The 24,739-nt window shown below is 49.8% G+C and overlaps 3 protein-coding genes across 3 annotated transcripts in view; 1 reads left to right on the top strand and 2 right to left on the bottom strand.

Moving 5' to 3' along the window:
• TSPEAR (thrombospondin type laminin G domain and EAR repeats) overlaps positions 1-24,739 on the top strand; it is a 162,355-nt gene that overhangs the window by 53,915 nt on the left and 83,701 nt on the right. The gene's annotated exons all lie outside the window — the stretch shown is intronic.
• Positions 2,262-3,534, bottom strand: LOC140621389 (uncharacterized). Its single transcript, XM_072806442.1, has 2 exons — positions 2,670-3,534; positions 2,262-2,627 (listed from the first exon to the last, which is right to left on the bottom strand). Exons 1-2 carry the CDS (start codon positions 3,495-3,497, stop codon positions 2,262-2,264), a joined length of 1,194 nt encoding a protein of 397 aa, XP_072662543.1. The 5' UTR covers positions 3,498-3,534.
• LOC140621366 (uncharacterized) lies at positions 13,338-14,880 on the bottom strand. Its single transcript, XM_072806434.1, has one exon. The coding sequence runs from the start codon at positions 14,834-14,836 to the stop codon at positions 13,634-13,636; it is 1,203 nt and encodes a 400-aa protein (XP_072662535.1). The 5' UTR covers positions 14,837-14,880; the 3' UTR covers positions 13,338-13,633.

The following is a 24,739-nucleotide window of genomic DNA, read 5'->3' as shown; positions in this document are numbered from 1 at the left end:
AGAGTGGGGGCGGTGGGGGCTCGGAGGGTGGGGGCGTGGAGGCTCGGAGGGTGGGGGCGGTGGGGGGCTCGGAGGGGGGAGATGGGGGCTCGGAGGGTGGGGGTGTGGGGGCTCGGAGGGTGGGGGTGTGGGGGCTCGGAGGGTGGGGGTGTGGGGCTCGGAGGGGGGAGATGGGGGCTCGGAGGGTGGGGGCAGTGGGGAGCTCGGAGGGTGGGGGCGTGGAGGCTCGGAGGGTGGGGGTGTGGGGGCTCGGAGGGTGGGGGTGTGGGGCTCGGAGGGGGGAGATGGGGGCTCGGAGGGTGGGGGCAGTGGGGAGCTCGGAGGGTGGGGGAGTGGGGGCTGGGAGCGCTGAGCCGCATCGCTGCAGCAGAACACGCGACCCGGAGGCTGACACCTCCATCGCATTCTCTCCTTGGGCAACGGGGGCTGGCTGGTCGTGTAGACGCCCCGTCTGGGAGCTGTGGGGCAGACCGTGTAGACACTCCCTCTGGGAGCAGCCGTGCTGGCCATGTAGACGCCTCCTCTGTGAGCCGGCCTGGCTGTGTAGACAGCCCATCTGAGAGCAGCCAGGCTCGGTGTGTAGATGCCCTGTCTGGGAGCAGCTGGGATAGCTGTGTAGACACCCTGTCTGGGAGCAGCCAGACTGACCATGTGCACGCCCCATCTGGGAGCCATCTGGCTGGCCGTGTAGACGCCCCTCTGTGAGCAACCTGTCTGGGAGCAGTCCTGCTGACCGTGTAGACGCCCCATCTGGGAGCAGTCCTGCTGACCGTGTAGATGCCCCGGCCAGGGGTCGTTGGCCACAGGCAGGCTGGCCAGGCCTTTGCAGGGTACCTGAGCCTCCTGCAGGAACCGTCAGGTGGCCCCTGCGTCAAGCCACCAGCCCAGGGCAGGGGTGCCTCCCGCAGGGCCCCACCTGACCCTCCTACGCACTATTTTGGCGCTGTTGTGGGCTGTGGGTTGCTGGGAGGTTGACTTCCTGGGGAGTCAACCTCATGCCCTTTGAGATCCACCCGGGTCTCCGCCTTTATCTGTGCAGATGGTCTGGTTTTCATGAAATTTAAATAAACAAGTAATGGGCACAGGTTTTGAATCAATTCAGGCGAACTGAGGGGTTTAAGAGCCCAGCCCCTTTCCCTTTCGAGGCCCCTTGGCTCTGGGTCCTCCCCCGGGGTAGAGCCCGCCTGGGGCCAGGGGAGCCAGCCTCTGAGGGGGCGCCTGTCCTCTCCCGCCTGCCGCGCCCCTGCTCTTCTGCCCCCGGGCCTCTCCCCCCTGTTCCTGGCACAAGACATAGGGGGGCCTGATGCCGGCCTGGTTGGTCTGCCTGGTGCCCGCCTGGCCCCCCAGCGCTGTGGTCCCCTGAGACTGCAGGCCCGTCCTCCCCCGCTGTCCCAAGGGTTTGTCCACAAGGCACCTTTTTGCCCCCATCTCCTTAATCAGGCCTCGAAGCTTTGAGTAGAGTGGATGATGCCTGACCCACCCTGCACCCCTCTCGGGGTCTACAGGGATTTGCGGGGCTCAGAGCGCCAGCCCTTGTGCCCACCCAGCAAGCGGCCGCTCCTCTGTGTGGGGACCCCTCCCCAGGGGAGTCAGCACGGTGCTGGGTACTGACCCTCGGGGTCCCACCAGTTAGGGTCCTGCAGCTCCCTTTCACCTGCACGGGCAGGGGGCCGGGTGGGCCGGAGCCCGAAGGCCACTCAGGGTGCAGGCCTTCTGCGGCCCTGCTCACCTCCCGGGCCCAGGCTGGGAGGGCTCCGCACCGTGGGTGGGTGTGGGTGTGGGTGTGGGTGTGGGTGTGAGTGTGGGTGTGGGGGGGTCCTGGGAGGGGAAGGGCCAGGTGCGTGCAGGCGACATCCGCATTCAGACCTCGTCTCTCAGGGGCTTTTGAGCTTGAGTGAGACTGTGTCGTCACTGTTTGCGGCTCCCCCCAGCAGCCACGGCTCCAACCCAGGGCTCTCCGGGCTCGGAGGAGGAGGGACAGACATACGCCCGTCTCTACTTCATGACACAAACGCTTTATTGATCACAGTAATTGGCCTTAGTCACGCGGATTACAAGCCACGGCTCCTGCAGACGAGGGCCTCGGGGCCGCAGGTCGCCCCTGCTGAGGGCTGCGGGCCGTCTCCCCAGAGAGGGGCGGGTGGCCTGTTCAGGTTCCCAGTTGGCAGCAGCCGCATGTCCACCGGGGGCAGGGGGTCCCGGGGTTGGGGGACGGGGGGCTCAGCAGCTGAGATGGCAGCTCCCGGGGCAGTTCAGGCTGCTCAGCTGCAGGCGGGGCGGCGGCAGGCCTGGCGGGAGCACACGGGGCGGCACAGCAGGGACACACTGGAGGCCTGGGGGCGACAGCTGGGCTGGCAGGGGGAGGGGGAGGCGCAGCAGGCGGGCCGGCACAAGGGGCGGCAGAGGAGGGACACGCAGGAGGAGGGTCTGCAGGGGCTGGGCTGGCAGCAGGGGGAGGCCTGGCAGCAGACAGGCTTGCAGCAGATGGGGGTGCAGCAGACGGGCTTGCAGCAGATGGGGGTGCAGCACATGGGCTTGCAGCAGACAGACCCACAGCTGTCTTCCTGGCAGGGGGAGGAGCTGCAGCAGGAGGACTGGCAGCTAGACTGTTGGCAGCAGGGGGAGGTCTCACAGCAGACCGGGGTGCAGCAGACAGGGGTGCAGCACACAGGCTTGCAGCAGACAGGGGTGCAGCACACGGGCTTGCAGCAGACAGACACACAGCTGTCTTCCTGGCAGGGGGAAGAGCTGCAGCAGGAGGGCTGGCAGCTAGACTGCTGGCAGCAGGGGGAGGCCTTACAGCACACGGGCTTGCAGCAGACAGGGGTGCAGCACACGGGCTTGCAGCAGACAGGGGTGCAGCACACGGGCTTGCAGCAGACAGACACACAGCTGTCCTCCTGGCAGGGGGAGGAGCTGCAGCAGGACGGCTGGCAGCTAGACTGCTGGCAGCAGGGGGAGGACTCACAGCACAAGGGCTTGCAGCAGACAGGGGTGCAGCACACGGGCTTGCAGCAGACAGACACACAGCTGTCTTCCTGGCAGGGGGAAGAGCTGCAGCAAGAGGGCTGGCAGCTAGACTGCTGGCAGCAGGGGGAGGACTCACAGCACACGGGCTTGTAGCAGACGGGGGTGCAACAGACGGGCTTGCAGCAGACGGGGGTGCAGCACACGGGCTTGCAGCAGACGGGGGTGCAGCACACGGGCTTGCAGCAGACAGACACACCGCAGCCCTCCTGGCAGGGGGAGCAGCTGCCGCACGAGGGCTGGCAGGAACCGGGGCAGGCTGGTGGGCAGGGGCTGGACACGCAGCTCGCAGGGGTGCAGAGGAGGGTCAGGCAGGAGGCCGGGGCGCAGCAGGGGGGCTCGCAGTAGCTCTCGGGACAGTCGTCCACCTGCCAGGAGGGGTCGGGACAGGAGTCGCCGGAGCCGGGCAGGCAGACGCGGCTGCCGTAGCTCAGGTCGCTGGAGCAGACGGACAGGGTGGAGGCGGCCATGGTGTGGGTGCTGGGGCGGGGTGTGGGTGCGGGTGAGTGTGTGGGTGCGGGTGTGGGTGTGAGTGTGCGAGGTGCTGGGCCGCGGCTTTTATACCCCGTGGAGTGTTTGTGTTGTCCCAGGCGACGCTCCCCACGCCTCCCTGGCTTGTTGGTGTTTTGGGCCGTGAGGACCATCATTAGGCCTGTTGTCACGACCCGATGTCGCTCAGCTTGTAAGCCTTCTCCCCGCTGGGCAGGGCTGCTTGTCCCTGATGTGAGCCCAGTTCTCCTGGGAGCCCCGTGGGGAAGGTATAGCCTCCCTGTGGCCCACTCTGTGGCTGACTCTGTGGCACCCTCCTGGCAGGTTATGTGCTGAGGGTCCAGGTGCCAGCCCTGGGCTCACGTGACCTGCCCCGTGTGGCCCCAGCCCGGGTGTGCAGGGCCTCACGGGGAGCAGCGGGTTATGGAGCAGGAGGACAGAGGTGCATATTTCAGGGCACAGGTGACGTGGGACCGATCGCTCCTGGGCGGCTGGTGAACTTCTGTGGTCCCAGTGTCCACCAAGGCCAGTGAGGAGGAGGCGGATGCCCACAGACAGGGCCCGACACACCCTCCCCAAGGAGGAGCCAGAATGTCCCAGGGAGGCCTGAACTCCCTAGGTCGTTGGGAGGACCGGATTCAAGGACTGATCCTTGGGGCCTAACGCTCTTCCCCGGAGCCTGTGGTCGGTCAGTGGTCCTGGCAGAGGCATTTCCCTGGTTGGGGCCTGAAAGTGGGCTGAGATTTAATCTGGAGGAGGTGGGCGTGGAGCGAGGGTGACGTGGGGACAGTCTATCCAGGACAATCCAACATTGCTTAATTTCAAAACCCAAAGGGAATCTGTTTGGAACATGAATGGAGGAGAAGGTTAGTATGAACGTGAGAAGGTCCTCCCCGCGGAAGCAGGAGAGGGTACGAAAGAATCACATACAAAATTCAAAGCACTCGAGTTTCCAATAAGCACAGGGAAAGCTACTTGAGCTCATTAAGAATCAAATGTTCCCAAATTAAAACAAAAAATGTCACATCTGTAAGATCAACAAAGCTTTAGGACGTTGCGGACTTGTAGCACTGCTGCGCGTGGGGGCCCCACCCCGAGACCCCTAGCAGGCATGATCTTTACAGATTGGGCCCACAATGATACAATTTGTGATTTTGTCCCTTTTAAAGTGTACGAGTCGGTGGCATTTAGCAAAGTCATGATGTTGTACAACCATGACCACCATCTATTTCTAGAACGTTCTCATGGGTCCAGAAGGAAACCCTGTCAATCAGCAATCTGCTTCCTGTCTCTACGGACCTGCCTCGTCCACACACTCTGCCTGGAAGGGCTCACACAGTACGTGGCCCCGTGTCTGACCCCTTTCACGGAGCGTGATGTTTGCCAGGCTCGTCCAGGTTGCAGCGTGTCCGCGCTTCACTCCTGCCACGGCCGAGTAATATTCCAGCAAACGGCCACCCCACATCTTATTTATCTGCTCATCATCAGTCAGCGGACATCGGGGTTGTTTCCACCTTTTGGCTGTCGTGAATAGCGCCGCCGTGGACGTTGTACACGGTTTTGTTCGAACGCGTCTTTTCAGTTCGCCCTGGTGTCTACCTAGCAGTGGAGTTGCTGGATCAGATGGTGACTCTGCATTTAACGTTCGAGGACCTGCCAGGCTGCCTTCCACAGCAGCTGCACCGTTTTGCATTTCCAACGGCAAGGTTCCTTCCACATGCTCCCCGACGTTGCTTCTGTTCTGGTTTAAAAAAAAAAAAATCGTAGCCACCCTTGGCTATGATTGGCATCGTAATAAGACGCTGGCATCTTACTGCGGTTTTGACTTCCATTTCCCTGACGACTGATACTCTTGGGCTTCCTTTCAAGTGCTTGTTGGCTGTCTGAATATTTTCTTTGGAGGGATGTCTGTCAAAGTGCTTTGCCCATTTTTAATTGGGTTATCTGTAGCTTTGTTGAGTTACAGGAGTACTTCATGTATTCTGGATATTAAATTATGCTTTGCAAATATTTTCTGTCATTCTGTGGGTTGCCTTTCACTCTCTCGATAGCATCCTTTGAAGCACAGAACTGTAACTTTCGATGAAATCCAACTCACCTGTTTCCTTTTGTTTAGTGCCATAACCAAAACAATCTCTTTGCCAAATCCAAGGTCATGCAGATTGTCCCCTATGTTTCCTTCCAAGAGTTTTAGAGCGTCAGCATGTATATTTAGGTGTTTGATTGATGTTTGAGTTGATTTTTGTATATGGTGTGAGGTAGGGTTCAACTGTATTCTTTCACACGTGGATGTCCAGTTGTCCCAGCACCCTCTGTTGAAGAGACTATTCTTTCCCCCACGAGATGATCTTGACGCCCTTGTTGAAAATCAATTGACCAGATAAGTATGGGTTTATTTCTACATTTTCAGTTTTATTCCACTGACTTCTATGTCTGTCATTATGCCAGTACCACTGTTTGGATCACTGTAGCTTTGTAGTAACTTCTGTGTGTCCTTTCTAATTTGGACGTCTTTTGTTTGTTTTCCTTGCCAAATTGCTCTGGCTAGCGCTTGCAGCACAATGTTGAATAGAAGCGGTGAAAGAGGGCATCTTTGCCTGTCCCTGACTTAGGGGAAGGCTTTCTGTCCTACACTATAGAGGCTGATGTTCACTGTGGGGTTTTCATCTACTCTCTATTATGCTAGGGAAGTTCTCTTCTCATAGTTTGTTGATGGTTTTATTATGAGAGGGTGTTGGCTTTTGTCAGATGCTTTTTCTGCATCAGATGAGATCATCACGTTCCCCACCCCCCACCACACACACTTTATTCTATTAATGTGATGTATTAGTTTGATTGTTTTTCCATATGTTGAATTACTCTTGCATTATTGGGATAAACCCACTTGATCATGGTGAATGATTCTCTTAACATACTGCTAGATTTTGTTTGATAGTATTTGGGGGAAGTCTTAAAAATCTTTATCTATAAGGAATATTGGTCTGTAGTTTTCTTTTGTTTGTTTTTGCCTGGCTTTGATATCAGGATAATGCAGACTTTACAGAATGATTTAGGAAGTGTTCCCTCATCTTCCGTTTTTGGAAGAATTTGAGAACATTTAGTGTTAATTGTTCTATAAATGTTTAGCAAAACTCAGCATGAAACCATCTGGTCCCAGGCTTTACTTTTGGGGGAGGTTTCGGATTATATTTTAATCTCATTCCTTGTTTTATGTCTATTCAGTTTGCCTATTTCTTCTTGAGTCAGTTCACTCACTTGAGACTCAAAGACACAAATAGATTGAAAGTGAAAAGATAGAAAAAGATACTTCATGCAAATAATAACCAAACGAGAGCTGGATGGCTATAATAAAATCAGACAAAATAGACTTTGAGTCAAATTTGTTGTAAGAGACAAAAAAGGATATTAAGTATTGTTAAGAGGGTCAACATATCAAGAAGAGATGACAACTATAAACACATATGCACCTACTAACAGATTTCCAAATATATAAGGCACAAATTACAGAATTAAAGAAATAATTTCAGTTCTATGATAATAGTTGGAGATTTCAATGTCTTTTCCACTAATAAAAAAATGACATAATAGAACAACTCGATCAAAGATCAACAATGAAACAGAAGCTTTGAATAACACTATAAACCAACTAAACCCAACATGTATACAAAATACTGAGCAATAGCAGAATGCATGTTCTTCTCAAGTCCCCATAGAATATTTTCCAGATTAGACTCTGTTAGGCCACAAAACAAATCTCAGTAAATTTTAAAAGCTGAAATCGTACCAAGTATCTTCTCTGACCAAAATGGAAAGAAACCAATAACAGAATAAAAATGGGAAATCTCACAAATAAATGGAAATTAAACACACAGTGAAACAACCAATGAACCGAAGAAAAATTCACAAGAGAAGTTAGAAAATACTTTGATATGAAAGCAGATGACAACACAATGAGCCAGTACTTAGGGGATGGAGCAAAAACAGTGCTCAGAGGCAGATTCATAGTTGTCAACACTTGATTTAAAAAGAAGAAATATTTAAACCCACAACCTAACTCTACATCTTAAGGAACTAGAAAAAGAAGAGCAGACCAAGCCCAAAGCTGGGAGAGGAAGGAAACAGAGCACAGATTAATGAAACAGACACTAGAACTACTACAGAGAGAATCGGCGAAACCAAAAGTTGGTTCTTTGAACAGAGCAACAGAATGGACAAACTTTTATCTAGACTAGGAAAAAAAAGAGATAAGACTCAAATTAAATAAAAATGGGGACATCACTACTGACCTTATGTATGTGAAAAAGGTTATATGAGAGTTCTAACTGGACACCAAAGACTTTGGTGTCCTGCAAAAATCCTTAGAAACACAGAAACTACCCAAACCAACACCCTGACTGGAGTCCTTTATCTCCTCCTATGGCTCCAAGTTACTGTTTAGTGTCCTTTTATTTCAGCTCAAATTATCATTTCTCCTAGGCAGGTCTGTCCATGGGCAATGAAGCCTTTTAACTTTCATTTACCTGGACGTGTCTTAATCTTTGCTTCACTTGGCAAGTGCACATTTGTGGGGCATGAAATTCTTGGTTGGTGGTCCTTCTTCCAGCGCTTTACACACACTGTCCCTCCTGCTCCCACATTTCTGATGAGGAATTGGCTGCTAATCTTCCCTCTTGCTGCTTTTAAGATTCTCTCTTTGTCTTTGTATAATTTGTTATCATATATTAGTGTGGGTGTCTCTGGGTTTATTCTCTTTGGAGTTCACTGAGCTTCTTAGATGTGTAGACTCCTATTCTTTTTTAATTCGAAAAGTTTTTTTGGCCATTATTTCTTCAACTTTTTTTTCAGCCCCTCTTCTCTCCCCTCTCTTTAGGAGATTCCTGTCGAGTGCATGTTGGTCTACTTGATGGCGTCCCACGGGTCTCGCAGCCTCTGTTCACTTATCCTTATTCCTTTTTCCCATCGACTCCTCAAACCAGAGTATTTCAACTGTCCTGTCTCCTTATTTACTAATTCTTTCTTTTGCCTGCTCACATGTGCTATTGAGCTCCTCTAGTAAAGTTATCGATTCAGTGATTGCAATTGGTTCAATAACCCTAGAATTTCTGTTTGGTTCCTTTTTTTACTTCTGTCTCTTTACTGATATTCTCAATTTCATGAACATTATGCTCTTGGTTTCTCTTAGTTCTTTGTTCATGATTTTCCTTGACTCTTAGAGTATATTAAGAGAGTTTACTTAGAATTTTTGTCTAGGGATGGCTGAATGGCTCAGCGGTTGAATGTCTGCCTTCGGCTGAGGGTGTGATCCTGGGATCTGGGATCTAGTCCCATATCAGGATCCTTGCAGGAAGCCTACTTCTCCCTCTGCCTATGTCTCTGCCCTCTCCCTCTCTCTGTGTCTCTCATGAATAAATAAATAAAATCTTAAAAAAATAAAAGTTTTGGGATCCCTGGGTGGCGCAGCGGTTTGGCGCCTGCCTTTGGCCCAGGGCGCGATCCTGGAGACCCGGGATCGAATCCCACATCGGGCTCCCGGTGCATGGAGCCTGCTTCTCCCTCTGCCTGTGTCTCTGCCTCTCTCTCTCTCTCTGTGACTATCATAAATAAATAAATAAAAAAAAATTAAAAAAAAAAAAAAAAAAAAAAAAAAAAAAAAAAAATAAAAGTTTTGTCTAGAGACGCCTGGGTGGCTCAGTTGGTGAAGCATCTGCCTTCAGCTCAAGTCATGATCCCGAGGCCCTGGGATCAAGCCCCATGGGGATTGCTGGCTCAGCAGGAAGCCTGCTTCTCCCTCTTCCTCTACCTCTACCTCCTGCTCCCCTTGCTTGTGCCTTCTCTCTCTCTCTCTTTCTGTGTGTTAAATAAATAAATAAAATCTTTAAAAAAAATAAAAGTTTTGTCTAGAAAGTTAAATCCCTGGGCTTTCTCAAGGGCATTTTCTGCTAATTGCTTTTTTTTTTTTTTTTTTTTTTTTTTTTTTTTTAACCTGTGAACGAGTCATCCTTTCTTCTTTCTTTGCATCCTTCATATTTTTTGTTGAAAGCTGGACATTTTGAGTATTATCATGTGATAATTCTGGATATCAGATTCTCCCCTTCTCTATAGTTTTTGTTGCTGATTGCTGTGACCTGTCATTGTGTTTTTGTTCAGTGACCCTTCTAAACTATATTGTAATGACTGCACTCTTTGTCAGGTGTGCTCAGTGTTCCATTAGCCTAGTGGTCAGATACTGATTTGACAGAAACTTCCTTAAACACCTGGAGCCAAACAAGACTTTTCTCCCAGTCTTGGCGGCTGGGCTCTGCTTGTGTGTTGGGACCAGCCCACAGCCCTGGGCTGGACAGTTGACAGATCTGCCTTCACCTTCACATCATGCCTGTCAGAACTGGACGTGTAGCCAGTGGTAAGTGTCCAGGGCTTTCTCAGCTCCTTTCTGAGCATGGGCCCCTTGCAGGCATGTGTGGGGTCTTCTGGTCTCCCAGCCATCTGTGAAAACCTGAAAACCTTATTCCTCCAAACATTTCATTCCCCAGCTTTCTGTCCTTGGCTTTTTGGGGTGTCTTCTGTTTGCCACAACTGATACCTTTTCCCCAGGCCGCAGTGGGTTCATTTGACAAACTCTCTCCATGTAGCTGCTTCTTTGCCTTGAAGTTATGAGAAATTAAGCCAAGCCCTTGGTGTGGGCACCTCCAGAGCCACTGCTCAGACAACCACACTTCTCATAGAATGGGGCTTGCTCTTGCCAGAACCAGGCCCCTCACTGGCACCCAGTCCACCAGGCTGCAACCACTTTGTTCTTGATGGAGCATTTCCTTGGTCATTGTAACCCCTTGACCATTTGATTCTTTGCCAGTTTTTTTCAGTGTTTCTATGGGGGTGTAGGGGTGGGCCCTTAGAGTTCCCTACTGCCCATTTTTTCTGATCACTCTTAGTAGGCACAACTTTTAAAAGTCCTTTTGAGGACATTTGTTGATATCTCTCAGAATTTAAAATCAGCAAACTCTGACCTGGAAGTCCCACTTCTGGGAATTTAGGCACGGTGAAAACATACACCTGTGCACACAGGTAAGCGGTGAGGACCCTCATGGTGGCATTGTTTGTAATGATCAAAACTGGAGAGACTTCAGATGCCCATCCCCCTGTTTCTGCATAAACCCCTAACGGTGTATCACCCTTTGCGATTCTATGTGTCTAGGGACAAGGAGCAACCATAAGGTATTATTTCTTATCAAGTTGGCAAAGATAGAAAAAGGTAACCCCCATGCTGAGAATCTATACTGCTGTAAAGAGGACCCTCTGTGGGCAATGTGATTTTCTTGCCTCCACCATTTGACCCATTGCTCTGCAGTTCCAGGACTTCATTCTCAGATTTGCTCACGTGTGTGGGAAGCTGCGTCTGGCTATATCTGGACATGGGACATTTGCTCCCACCCTCTGGTCTGGACATGTTTTCACACTGTTCTGGCCTTTCTCCACTATTGCTGTTTCCAGTCATCCTTTCCCAGCTGCTCTCTGCCAACCCAGCCCAGTAGGTGGGAGCCCCAGAGGCTGTGTCCTCTTCTCTGCCCTCTGCATCCCAGCAGCTGGCACGGTGCTGGAGCACACGACATTCTGGTGTCTGTGAATGTAGGATGCCACCTGTCCTTAGAAGACTGTCTGGACACCAGACAAACCAACTGCCAGTCTTCCCTGTCCCTACTTCCCAACAGGACTGTGGCATGTGCTGATGTCGGGACAGCCCTCATCTGTGCGTGGGGAGGAGCTGCTTCTACTTACAGTGGGTTGGGGTCTTTGTTCTCAGCCCATTTGGTGCCCACAGGGTTTTCCTGGGAACAAAGTCTCAGACTGTGATGGTGGCCAGACAGCAGAGCAACGACTGGAAGTAGACATGGCCCATGGCAGGCATCATGTTCAGGAGCTCCTGGTCCTCCAAAGATGACAATATAAGCCCCACAGAGGAGGGACAGAGGTCCTTGGGTGCCGGCTAATGATCACATCGCTCCCCTGAGCTCCGTGTTCCCAGATGAGTTGTGGGTCCCCTTTGTCAGTGAAACCACCACAGGAAACAGAGGAAAAGGGTGTGAGACTCTAAAGTATTTGTTGGGGGTTATTCTGCAGGAAGCGAGTTGCATGGTTAGACTGGCCCAGGGGTCATGTGGGGCTGAGGAAGTCTCCTGTTGCCTGTCTGGCCCAGAGGGGTCCCTGGGCTCTACCTTTCAGGGCATCCGGGGGTGCTTTGGGGCACTTTCTGGGGGCGGGGGATGCAGATGTGGGTGGGTCAGCCCTGGAAGGAGTCCACAGTAACAGACTGGCTGTGAAAGGGAATGGCTGGCTGGGTGGCTTCCTCCTGAGTCAAGGGTGAGCTTGGAGAGGTTGGCTCCGCAGCAGGCAGGGGCCTTTAGGGGACAGTCTAGGTCAGGCAGGCAGGACCCCGAGGGGAAGCGCATGGAGTAGCCAGCTGGGCTGCAGGAGGAGGTGGGCTGCACAGGGGCCGCCCCAGCAGAGCCCTGAGCCCCTGGGGGGCCCAGGAGCTCTCATAGCCCAGAGGCAGGTGGTGGGAAGCAGGTGGCCCTGGGACACCCAGGCTGGAGGCCATGAAGCAGATGCTGTGACACGTGGTGGCCTGGGGCTGGGTGGGGTCAGGGTGGAGGTCAGGGGTGCCCAGAGGAGCCTTTCCTGGGTGGCCTTTATGGCTTCCTGGCTACAGGCCACATGGGTGTCTCTCTACTGTGTTTTCCCAACACTTCATCTCCCAGTAAGGAGGAGGTGAGGAGGGGATGAGGAGCTCAGACGTCAGAGAGCAGCTGTGAGTTTAAACCCCCGTCCTTTGGGTGCCTGCCGTAGTGCGAACTGCCATGAGAACGGCTAGGGCTGGGTGAGGCCAGCGGTGTTTGTCACAAATAAATCAAAGGAATAGCACGTGGGCTCAGGGCACTTCACCCCATGGGCCCTCCGGAAGTGACACATGCCAGGCACCATCAGCAAAGCCCAGAGAGTCACAGGTCACTTGTGCAAACCACTGAGGACAAGCGTTCCTGAGGTGAGGGCAGGGGCGGGGGCACGCTGGCGGGCGACATAGGGGGTTGCCTCTGCCTTTGTCAACAAGTGTCCTCCCGTGACGTCAGTGCCATCCTGACATCAGAGCAGCGTTGTCCAGAGCACTGGGCATGTCCAGGCCTGACGGGGTTCCCAGGGCAGGCCCTGCCCCGTGACTCCGTGTCCCTCCTGCTCCCAGGCGGAGTCCAGACCTACCAGCTGATGTCCTGAGTCCTGCCCAGGACGGGATCCTGGGGCTCCTGCCACCCTGAAGACCTGAAGATTGTGCTTCCAACCTAGTCGTTTCCTTTGGGGGCTTAGAGCAGTGCCTTCCCCAGCCCGCCGCCTCTCCACGGGATGAGCAGAGCACGCGGGAAGACCCCAGGGGGACCCCAGGAGGCCCCCAGGCCCCCCGGGCTGTGCTGCCTGCGGCCCCCAGGCAGGCTTGTCCGGGACACTTTGCCCAGCTGGGGCAGTGGGTGGAGACGGGCCTGGGCTGAGCCCCCCAGGCCACGCCCTGTATGCAGGTGGCCAGCCTCAGGGGCCCCGGGGACCCACTCGGGGCCCAGCAGCCCTGACCATCTGCGCCAGGGCGTGAGTCCCACCCCGCGGCCCCGCCCAGAGCAGTTGGGCCCTGGCCCTTGGGGACCTCTCATCGCTCCTTCCAAAAATGTTCACGAGGGAAGGGACCACTGTTGGGTCCAAACCCCGGGACCCCACCCCCATGAGAGTCAGATGAAAGGAAGCAGGTCAGCAGGTGAAGTGAATTTATTGGGGTGCCAGGGAGGTGCCCACAGGTTGGAGGGCGAGGTCAGGTGACCAAGCAGAGGAGCTGGGAGGGAAGGCAGGTGACCCAGGGCAGGTGGAGGTGCATCCCGGGAGCAGGAGCCCCGGGGAGCCACGGGGTCCGCGTTCTTGGGAGGGAGGAGGTGAAGGTCAGGTCAGGAGAGTGGACACCCAGGGGGGCCCCATCGTGGGTGGGGGCAGCCACCTAGCACAGGTGAGGGCTGGGCTGAGGGGTGGCCGGGAGGCCCACGGTCCCTGGGTGGGGCCTGTGCCCAGCGCCCTGGGGGCACGTGCCCCATCAGCGGGAGCACATGGGGCGGCACAGCAGGGACACGCTGGAGGCCTGGGGGCAGCAGCTGGGCTGGCAGGGGGAGAGGGGGACGCAGCAGGCGGGCCTGCACACGGGGCGGCAGAGGAGGGACACGCAGGAGGAGGGTCTGCAGGGGCTGGGCTGGCAGCAGGGGGAGGCCTGGCAGCAGACAGGCTTGCTGCAGACAGGGGTACAGCAGACGGGCTTGCAGCAGACTGGGGTGCAGCAGACGGGCTTGCAGCACACAGGCTTGCAGCACACAGGCTTGCAGCAGACAGGGGTGCAGCACATGGGCTTGCAGCAGACAGACACACAGCTGTCTTCCTGGCAGGGGGAGGAGCTGCAGCAAGAGGGCTGGCAGCTAGACTGCTGGCAGCAGAGGGAGGACTCACAGCACAGGGGCTTGCAGCAGACTGGGGTGCAGCAGACGGGCTTGCAGCAGACGGGGGTGCAGCACACGGGCTTGCAGCAGACAGACATACAGCAGCCCTCCTGGCAGGGGGAGCAGCTGCCGCAGGAGGGCTGGCAGCTAGACTGCTGGCAGCATGGGGAGGCCTCACAGCACAAGGGCTTGCAGCAGACAGGGGTGCAGCACACGGGCTTGCAGCAGACAGACACACAACAGCCCTCCTGGCAGGGGGAGGAGTTGCAGCAGGAGGGCTGGCAGCTAGACTGCTGGCAGCAGGGGGAGGACTCACAGCACAGGGGCTTGCAGCAGACGGGGGTGCAGCACACGGGCTTGCAGCAGACAGACACACAACAGCCCTCCTGGCAGGGGGAGGAGTTGCAGCAGGAGGGCTGGCAGCTAGACTGCTGGCAGCAGGGGGAGGACTCACAGCACAGGGGCTTGCAGCAGATGGGGGTGCAGCACACGGGCTTGCAGCAGACAGACACACCGCAGCCCTCCTGGCAGGGGGAGCAGCTGCCGCACGAGGGCTGGCAGGAGCCGGGGCAGGCCGGTGGGCAGGGGCTGGACCCGCAGCTCGCAGGGGTGCAGAGGAGGGTCAGGCAGGAGGCGGGGGCGCAGCAGGGGGGCTCGCAGCAGGTCTCCTGGCAATCGTCCACCTGCCAGGAGGAGCTGGTGCAAGCGCTGGGCGAGCAGAGGCGGCCGCCGCAGCTCAGGTCGCTGGAGCAGACGGACAGGGTGGAGGCGGCAATAAGGCAGGTCCGGGAGCAGCAGGTGTCAGCCATGCTGGAGTTTTGTGCTGGGAGGTGAGCAGGACAGGGGTGTGTGTGACAGGTGTGCGAGTGAGGTGCTCTGGGTGTCGGGGCTTTTATACCTGTCCCTGGGGTGCTGAGCCTCGCCTGAGCCTGCACCAGCCTTCCTTTTCCTTGTTGCTCAGCGTGTATTTCCTGACAACCCTTAGGGGTTTATTTGCGGTGCGATGTTTGTCCCCAAGGCTCTGAGTGTGTCCAGTGATGCCTGGTTGCTTGTGTGTGGAAACACTGAGGTGCACAGTTCCTGTTGGTCAACCAGCTCAGGGTTGGGTGTGTCTGGATAACCTGGGCTCCTCTTTCCGTATTTGCTTGTGTGTCTTTGGTGTGAATTCTGGCCTCTGCAGATGCTCCACACGTGGCCGCAAACCCCTCACTGAATAAGAGTGTGTTGGCTCAGAGGAGCCCCCCATCTCCTGCTCCACCTGCAGACTCTGGTGGGGTGACTCCCACAGTCCGCGCCCGACACTGTCCTTGTTCCGCTGTTTATCGCACGGTTCCCCAGTGATGTGCATATTCTGTACTCTCTTGAGTTTTCAGTTTTATTATTTATTTAAATTTTTAATTTTCAGGAGTCTTAATTTTAATCTTTTAATCGCACGGTGCTTATGATAAGTGCAACCCCTAGTCCCCATCACCTGTTTCCCCCAGGTCCCCCACCTGCCTCCCCTCTGGTCACCATCAGTGTGTTCTCTAGAGTTATGAGTGTTTCTCGATTTGCCTCTCTTTGCTTCTATTTTTTCCCCCTTTGCTCCTTTATTTTATTTCTTAAATTCCCCGAATGAGGGAGGCCGCGCGATCATGTCTCTCCCCGGCCGACTCGCCCCCCTCGGTATCACGCCCTCCGGCTCCCCCCACGTCGGTGTAAATGGCGAGATCTCCCCCCTCTGACGGCCGGGTGACACCCAGGGTGCGCAGGGACCACGTCTCCTCCCTCCAGCATCTGTCCGTGGACGTCGAGGCTCCTCCCGGTGCGGCCCCCGTGGACATCGGGGTGCAAATATCCCTTTGAATTAGTATTTTTATATCTTTGGGGTAAATACCCAATAGTACAATTGCTGGGTCGCAGGGTAGTTCTATTTTTAACCTTTTGAGGAACCTCCACAGTGTTTTCCAGGGTGGCCGCACCAGTTTGCATTCCCACCAACATGCACGAGGGCTTCCTTCTCTGCACATCCTGGCCAACACCTGTTGTTTCTTGTCTTGTTGACGTTAGCCGTTCTGACAGGTGTGAGGTGGGATCTCATTATGGTTTGATGTGTATTTCCTCCACGATGAGTCATGCTGGGCATCTTTCATGGGCCCGTTGGCCATCTGGATGTCTTCTTCAGAAAAATGCCTGTTCATGTCTTCTGCCCATTTTTGGATTGAATTATTTGTTTTTGGGGTATTGAGTAAATACAGACCCTTTATGCGTTTTGGAAACTAACCCTTTATCTGATATGTCACTTGGAAAGAGCCTCTTCCATTCCGTAGGTTGTCTTTTAGTTTTGTTGGTTGTTTCCTTGGCTGTGCGGAAGCTTTTTATCTCGGGGAAGTCCCAATAGTTCATTTTTACCTTTGTTTCTCTTGGCTTTGGAGACGTGTCTTGCAAGAAGTTACTGCAACCGAGGTCACAGAGGTTGCTGCCTGTGTTCTTCTCTAGGATTTTAATGGATTCCTGTCTCATTTAGGTCTTTCAACCATTTTTGAGTCTATTTTTCTGTGTGGTGTAAGAAAATGGGCCAGTTCCATTCTCCTGCATGTGGCTGTCCAATTTCCCCAGCATCATTTATTGAAGAGACTGTCTTTTTTCCAGTGGATATTCTTTCCTGATTTGTCAAAGATGAGTTGGCCATAGAGTTGAGGGTCCATTTCTAGGTTCTCTCTTCTGTTCCACTGATCTGTGTGTCTGTTGTTGTGCCAGTGCCAGACTGTCTTGATGATCACAACTTTGTAATATAGCTTGAGGTCAGGCATTGGGATGCCCCCAGTTTGCTTTGCTTTTTCAAGTTGCTTTGGCTATTTGGGGACTTTTGTGATTGCATATAAATGTTAGGATTGTTTGTTCCAGCTCTGTGAAAAGTGCTGCTGGTACTTTGATAGACATTGCATCGATTGTGTAGATTGCCTTGGGTAATATGGACATTTAATGATGTTTGTTTTTCCAATCCACGAGCATGTCATCTTTAATTCCTCACATCACCATTTTATAGTTTTCAGAATTCAGGTCTTTCAACTCTTTGGTTAGGGTTATTCCTAAGTATCTTATCTTTTTTTTTTTTTAAGATTTATTTACTTATTTGAGAGAGAGAGAGCATGAGCAGTGAGGAGGGACAGAGGGAGAGAGAGTCTGAAGCAGACTCCGTGCTTAGTGAGGAGCCTGACTCAGGGCTTGATCTCATGACCCTGAGATCATGACCTGAGCCAAAATCAAGAGTTGGATGCTTAACTGACTGAACCACTCTAGCACCCCAGTATCTTACTATTTTTGATATAATTGTAAACGCGATTGATTCCTTAACTTCTCTTTCTGCTGCTTCATTACTGACGTACAGAAATGGAACAGATTTCTCTACCTTGACTTTTTGTCCTGAGACTTTACCAAATTCCCGAATCAGTTCCAGCAGCTTTTTGGTGGAGATTTTCGGGTTTTCTGTATAGAGTGTCATGTCATCTGCAAGTAGTGAAAGTTTGACTTCTTCCTTGCCAATGTGGAGGCCTTTTATTTCTTTTTGTTGTCTGACTGCGGAGACTAGGACTTCCAGTTCTAGGTCGAACAACAGTGGTGAGAGTGGACGTGCCTGTCCTCCTCCTGACCTCAGGGGACAGGCTCTCAGTTCTTCCCCACTGAGGATGGTGTTCACTGTGGACTTTCTCATATGGCCTTTATTAGGTTGAGGTGGGTTCCCTCTAAACCTACCTTGTTGAGGGTTTTTATCATGAATGGATACTGTACTCTGTCAAATGCCTTTTCTGTGTCTATTGAAATGATCACATGGTTCTTCCTTTTCTCTTATTGATGTGATGTATCACATGGATTGATTTGTGAATATTGAACCACCCTTTATATTGAATAAATCCCAGTTGATTATGATAAATTATTTTTTAAAATGTGTTGGATTCAGTTTGCTAGTGTCTTGTTGAGGATTTTTGCATCCATGTTCATCAGGGTTAATGGCCTGTAGTTCTCTTTTTTTTAGCAGAGTCTTTTTTTAAAGATTTTATTTATTTATGAGAGAGAAAGAGAGAGAGGCAGAGGCACAGGCAGAGGGAGAAGCAGGCACCATGCAGGGACCCCCATGCGGGACTCGATGCGGGACTCAATCCCGGGTCTCCAGGATCACGCCCTGGGCTGAAGGCAGGTGCTAAACCACTGAGCCACCCAAGTTGCCCATTTAGTGTAGTCTTTATCTGGTTTTGGTATCAGGGTAGTGCTGCCTCATAGAGTGAATTTGGAAGTTTTCCTTCCTTTTCTATTTTTTTGAAATAGTTTGAGAACAGGTATTACATCTTCTTTAAATTTTTGGTGGAATTGCCCTGTGTCTAGTCTTTAATTTATGTTTGCTGGGAGATTCTTCATAATTGATTCAGTTTCTCTGCTGGTTATGGGTCTGTCCAGGTTTTCTATTTCTTCCTGTTTCAGTGTTGGTAGTTTGTACGTTTTCAGGATTTATCCATTTCTTCTAGGTTGTTACTGTTGGCATATAGTTTTTCATGATGTTCTCTTATTATTGTTTGGCTTTCTTGGGGGTTTGTTATTATTTCTCCTCTCTCAGTTGTGCTTTTATTTTTTGGATTCCTTTCTCTCTGTTTTTGCTGAGTCTGGCTAGGGATTTATCAGTATATCAATTGTTGATTTTTGCAAAGAACCAGTTCCTCATTTCATTGATCTGTTCTCTGATTTTTTAGTTTCTATATCATTTATTTCTGCTCTAATCTTTATTATTTCCCTTCCTCTGCTGGCTTTAAGCTTCATTTGTTGTTCTTTCTCCAGCTCCTTTAGGTGTAAGGTTAGGTTCTGTAGTTGAGATTTTCTTTCTTCTTGAGGTAGGCTTGTATTGCTATATACTTCCCTCTTGGGACAGCCTTTGCTGCATCCCAAGATGCAAAGGTTCCGAACTGTCCCCCAGTTCCCCAAAGGTTCTGAAATGTTGTGTTTTCATTTTTATTTACTTCCATGTGTTTTACATTTCCTCCTTAGTTTCCTGGTTGATCCATTCATTCTCTAGTAGAATGAATTTTTTTATTTTTTATTTTTTATGATGTCCTTTAACCTCCATGTATTTGTGGTCTTTCCAAATATTTCCTTGTGGCTGACTTCAAGTCTCACAGCACTGTGGTCTGAGAATATGCATGATATGATCTCAATTTTTGTGTACGCGTTGAGGGCTAACCCAGTGTGATCTATGCTGGAGACTGTTGCATGTGCCTCGAGAAGGATGTGTATTCTGCTTTAGGATGGAATGTTCCTCATATATCTGTGAAATCCACCTGGCCCAATGTGTCATCCAAAGCCCTTGTTTCCTTGTTGATTTTCTGCTTGGATTATCTGTCCATTGCTATGAATGGGGTGTTCAGTCCCCTACTATTATTGTGTTATTATCCACGAGTTCCTTTACGTTTGTTATTAACTGTTTTATGTATTTGGCTGCTCCCAAGTTAGGGACATAAATATTTACAATTGTTAGATCTTCTGACCTTCTTGTTGGATTGTCCCCTTTATTATGACTTAATGTCCTTTTTCAGCTCTTGTTACGGTCTTTGGTTTAAAATCTAGTTTGTCTAGTATAGGTATGGCTACTCTGGCTTTCTTTTGACATCCATTTACATGGTAGATGTTTCTCCATCCCCTCACTTTCAATCTTCAGGTATCTTTATGTCTAAAATAAGTCTCTTGTAGGCAGAGTATGAATGGGTCCTTTTTTTTTTTTTTGCCCATTCTGACACCATATGTCTTTTGATTGTAGTGTTTAGTTCATTTACATTCAGAGTAATTATTGATAGGTATGTATTTAGTGCCACTTTAGTGTTTTGTGATTGTTCCTGAAAATTTTCTGTGATTTTTTAAATCTTCATATCTTTCATGGTTTGTTGGCTTTCTTTAGTGATATATTTGGATTCCTTTCTCTTTATTCTTTGCATATTTATTAATGGTTTTAATACATGGTTACCATTAGGCTTGTATATAACCTCTTCTGCAAATAACAGTCCATATTAAGTTGATGGTCACTTAAGTTTGAAACCATTCTTTACTCCTCTCCTCCTCACTTTTAGGTATGTGTTGTTATATTTTACATCCTTTTATTTTCTGAGGTCTTTGACTGATTTTTTATAGAAATGTTCTTTTTTACTCCTTTTGTGTTCCCTGCCTTCATACTGTCATTTGGTCTTTCCCACTCAAAGAGTCCTCTTTAATATTTCCTGCAGGGCTAGTTTAGTTTTTCTTTGCCTGAAAAGCTTTTTATCCATGCTTCTATTCTGAATGACAGCCTTACTGGACAGAGTATTCTTGGCTGAAGATTTTTCCCATTCAGCACTTTGAATACCTCATGCCCCTCTCTTCTGGCTTGCAAAGTTTGTGCTGAAAAGTCCCCTGCTAGCCTATGTGTTTTCCCTTATAATTTAATATTCAATGTCTTCTTTTTCTTGCTGCTTTTAATATTTTTGTTGTCACTATGTTTCCTCATTTTAATTACAATATGTCTTGGTATTGAGCTGCTTTTTAGGTTTTGGTGGGAGTTCTCTACTTCCTGGATCGGAATGTCTGTTTCTTTCCTTAGATGAGAGAAGTTTTTGGCTATTCTATCTTTTTTTAAAAAAATATTTATTTATTAATTCATTGATTTGAGAGAGGGAGAGAGAGAGAATGAGCAGGAGTAGGAAGAGGGAGAAGCAGACCCTTCATTGTGCAGGAAGCCCAACACGGGCTCCATCCCAGGACCCTAGGATCATGACCTGAGTTGAAGGCAGCATTTAATCAACTGAGCCACCCAGGCATCCCTCAGCTATTATATTTTCAAATAAATTATCTGGACACTTTTCATCTTCTGGGACCCATGTAATATGAATGCTATTACATATGATGGAGTCACTGATTCCCTAAGTCTTTTTTTCTGTTCCATAATCCTTTTATCTCTCTTTTGTTCAGCTTCTTTATTTTCCAGAACTCTCTCTTCTAGGTCATTAATTTGTTCCTTTGCTTCTTCCAGCCTGTTGTTCATTTAATTTATTGAGTCCTTTATCTCTGTTGTTATTCCTTATCTCTGTGTTAATTGTCTCACTGATGCATTCCACTCTTTTATCAAGCCTAGTAAGTATCCTTATAATCACTGCTTTAAATTTTCCAACAGGCAGGGCACCTGGGTGGCTCAGTTAAGTGTGCAACTCTTGATTTCAGCTCACATCATGATCTCAGGGTCATGCTCAGCATGGAGCCTACTTATCCTTCCCCCTTTGCTCCTCCTCCCATGCATTCTCTCTCTCTAAATAAATAAATAAATAAATAAATAAATATGTAAAAAAATTTCTGTCAGGCATTTTTAGAAATATCTGTTTCACTTAGATCTCCAGCTGTGGCCCTGTCTTTCATTTGGGACAAATTCCTCGGCTTCTCATTTTGTCTAACTTTCTGTGTCTGTTTTCCTGTGTTAGGAAAGTCAGCTACATCTCCTGTTCTTATGAAGAAGAGGTCCTGTAGTCCCCTGCCACACAGTGTCCCCTATTCCCCAGGGCTCTGTGCTTCAAGGCTTGTCTCCTGTGTGTGCTGTGTGTGCTCTGCTCTTGTGTCCTGCCACTTTATCCTTCAGGCCAGTCATCTCTAGGCTTTCTTTACCTGTTGTGGCTAGTGTTTGGTCCCTGGTCTGAATGTGGCATATTAATTAGTGTGTTCTGATCTGCTTGTGAAATGAGACCTATCATCACCACCACCAGAACTCAGCCTCCATGGAGCTCCTGAATTGGGAGATGCAGTGTGAGCAGACATTTGGACTGGTCTTCTGGATGAGGGGGCCCACTGGACTGGAACTGAGATGAGCATGACTGGGAATGGTGGTTCTTCAAGAGCACAGGGGATGTGGGGCTGGATGTGAGCAAGTTAGGTAGCCAGTGTCATCACTGGGCTGGTTTCTGCAGGTGGCTCTGTGCTTATACTGGAGGAGTGTGGGAGGGAAATGGTACCTGTCAGTTCCTTTGTTCACAAAGGCATCTTTCCATAAATGCTGCTTCTCCGGGTTGTACTCCCAGATGAGCAAATAACCTCCCCACTGGTGCCCTAGATTTTCTTCGGGTCACTGTTTCCATGCTGTATGTCCAAGGGCTGTTTGCCCTGCATTTTCTCCACGAGGAGCAGCTCCAACTTCCTCCAGATTCCCCCAGAGCCAACCACATTGACCATCCAAACTCCAGTCTCTAAGCTCTGCTGGTTGTAAGAACTCATGAAATTTGGGCCCTCTCGCTTTCCATGCTAGTTGCCGTGGGGATTCATCTTCCCCGTGTGCTCCCCTGTGTGCTAGTTTAGTCTGTTGCCCCTCTGCGTGGCCACAGCCCCCTCCCCACTGTGGTGGCCATGGTCTGTTTCTCACCCAAGCCATGTCTCTGCACTTCTATCTTCTTTGTGTGGCTTCTTCTCTCCCATTAGTTGTGGAGTTTGTTTTGGCAGTTTTCAGATCAATTTCTGGGGGGTATTTAGGATGAATTATCTGATTATATTCATGGGATGAGGTGAGACTAGGGCTCTCCTACTCAACTGCCCTCTTCCCCCACCCCTTGAGTTTTCAGTGTTAAATAGGATGTGGTTTTGTGTCGTGAAGGAAGGCACTTTCTCTTGTCCGCCCCTCCCCCCCAACCCCATGAAAAGTTCTTCTCCCCAGCCTCAGGAGGTAGAAATATCCCAATATTTGGTTAAACCATTGTCAAATCTGTATCATTCAAACCAGAGCATGTTGCTCATAGGCAGGTCTGCATAGTGGCGCCAGATTTAATTTCCTCACTTGTACATGTTTTGTTTTTGCTTGTGTTTTTCCTTTTTTAGAGTTAACAATTGCTTCTTATGTTTATTTGCTTCTTTCTCTGTGTACCTATCATTAGATCAACACTAAATCCTCTAATTTATCTCCAAGCTCCACTCAAGAGGGTTGAACATATCAGGTAATCTGCTGGCTCTCTTTATTTTGTGGAGATGTCTCTCCAAGAGCTCCATTTATGGGATGATGTCTGCTGTGTATTCCAGGCATCACCCATGGATCTCCTCTCATCACTGTCTTTGGATTTTCCTCCATCTCTCTCCTATAATGGGTCTCTTATTTCCTGAACATAGTGTCCTTTCCTTTCTGGGCTTATGTCTTTCTTTGGGTGGAGCACACCGTCTGACCTATCATCACCACCACCAGAACTCAGCCTCCATGGAGCTCCTGAATTGGGAGATGCAGTGTGAGCAGACATTTGGACTGGTCTTCTGGATGAGGGGGCCCACTGGACTGGAACTGGAAAAATATGCACCAGAGTGACCACTGCCACAAGGAACATATAGCTTTCTGAAAATGGGTGCATAGGAGATAAATTTTGGAGCATAGAATAAGTAAAGATGACTTCATACTGCTTTTATTCTTGATTGATAATTTAGCTGGGTATAATCTTCTGGATTGGAAGAATTATCCCTTAGAATATTTTGCTGAAGACATAAAATGTTTCCAGAATTTCAAATGTTCCCTTGTGCTGTTTCTCAGTTAACCCAACTCTCCCAAGGAATCACTAGTTCATCTTATTTCCCTATGGATTGGTTTCACCTGTTCAGTCTACTTCTTAGTTTATGGCTCCTTTTGCTCAACAGAGTGTCTGTGATAAGCAGCCACATGGGTGATGCATTATTGATCCACTCTCTTTTCCTGATGATACAAATTTAGACTATTTACAGATTTTGGCTAATATTAATAATGCTGCTATAAGAATTATTGTACATTTTGGGGGTTTTTGGTGGATGTATTTAGCAATCTCTCTTCAGTGTGCACCCATGAGTGGAATTTCTGGGTTGAACGATAGGCACATGTGCTGTTTAGCATATATCTTGTCCCAACGGCTTTCTAAACACATTTACATCCCTATTGGCCAATCTTATGACTTGTATAATGACTTGTCATTCTATAGCCTTTGTAAAATGAGGTATTGTCAATCTTTTAAATTTTTATCCATTTTGGAAAGGGTGTAAGGATACCACATCATTGCATTAATTTCATTCCCTGATGACTAAAGCTGCTCATTGAGCACCTGAATATATTTTCTTCTGAGGTTGCATGTTTAAGTCATTTGCGTGGCTTTTAAAAGTAGGATTATTTGTATTTCTCATTGGCTTATGCAAATTTATTATATTTTCCAAATATGAGTTAATTGTTGCATGTATACAGTGGTGTGTAATAAATGTTTGATAACTGGCTGTCTGTAAAATGAAACCAAAAAGCCCTAATTTATTGCATGTACCAGTTCCCATGATATAAATACACCACAGCTCTTATTGTGATGTTTTGAACACAGAACTGGGAAGAAGTGGTACAAGTGTGCTTCAGCACTCCACCGGGTATAAGCATTACACACGTCTCTTCCAAGTCAGGGACTTGTTTTTCTCATCCTCTGGATGGTATCCTTTTTAAAAAGTCAACTTATTGAGGTGTGATTTGCATACTGTAACATGTACCTGTCTAAAGTTTCTATTTGCTTAGTTTTGGAAAAATATGCACCAGAGTGACCACTGCCACAAGGAACATATAGAACTTCTCCATCATCCTGAAAATTTCACGTGTTCTTAATCCCACCCTGTCACACCCTGGCCTCAGGAAACTACAGAACTCCTTCCCATCTAGGTTAGCTTTGTGTTCTCTACAGGTTCACGTAAATTATGTAATATGA

The sequence above is a fragment of the Canis lupus genome, chromosome 30 (genome assembly GCF_048164855.1).
Source record: "Canis lupus baileyi chromosome 30, mCanLup2.hap1, whole genome shotgun sequence".
Lineage (NCBI taxonomy): Eukaryota > Metazoa > Chordata > Mammalia > Carnivora > Canidae > Canis > Canis lupus.
The sequence above is the reverse complement of the archived record's forward strand: the minus strand, read 5'-3'. Positions and strand labels throughout refer to the sequence as shown.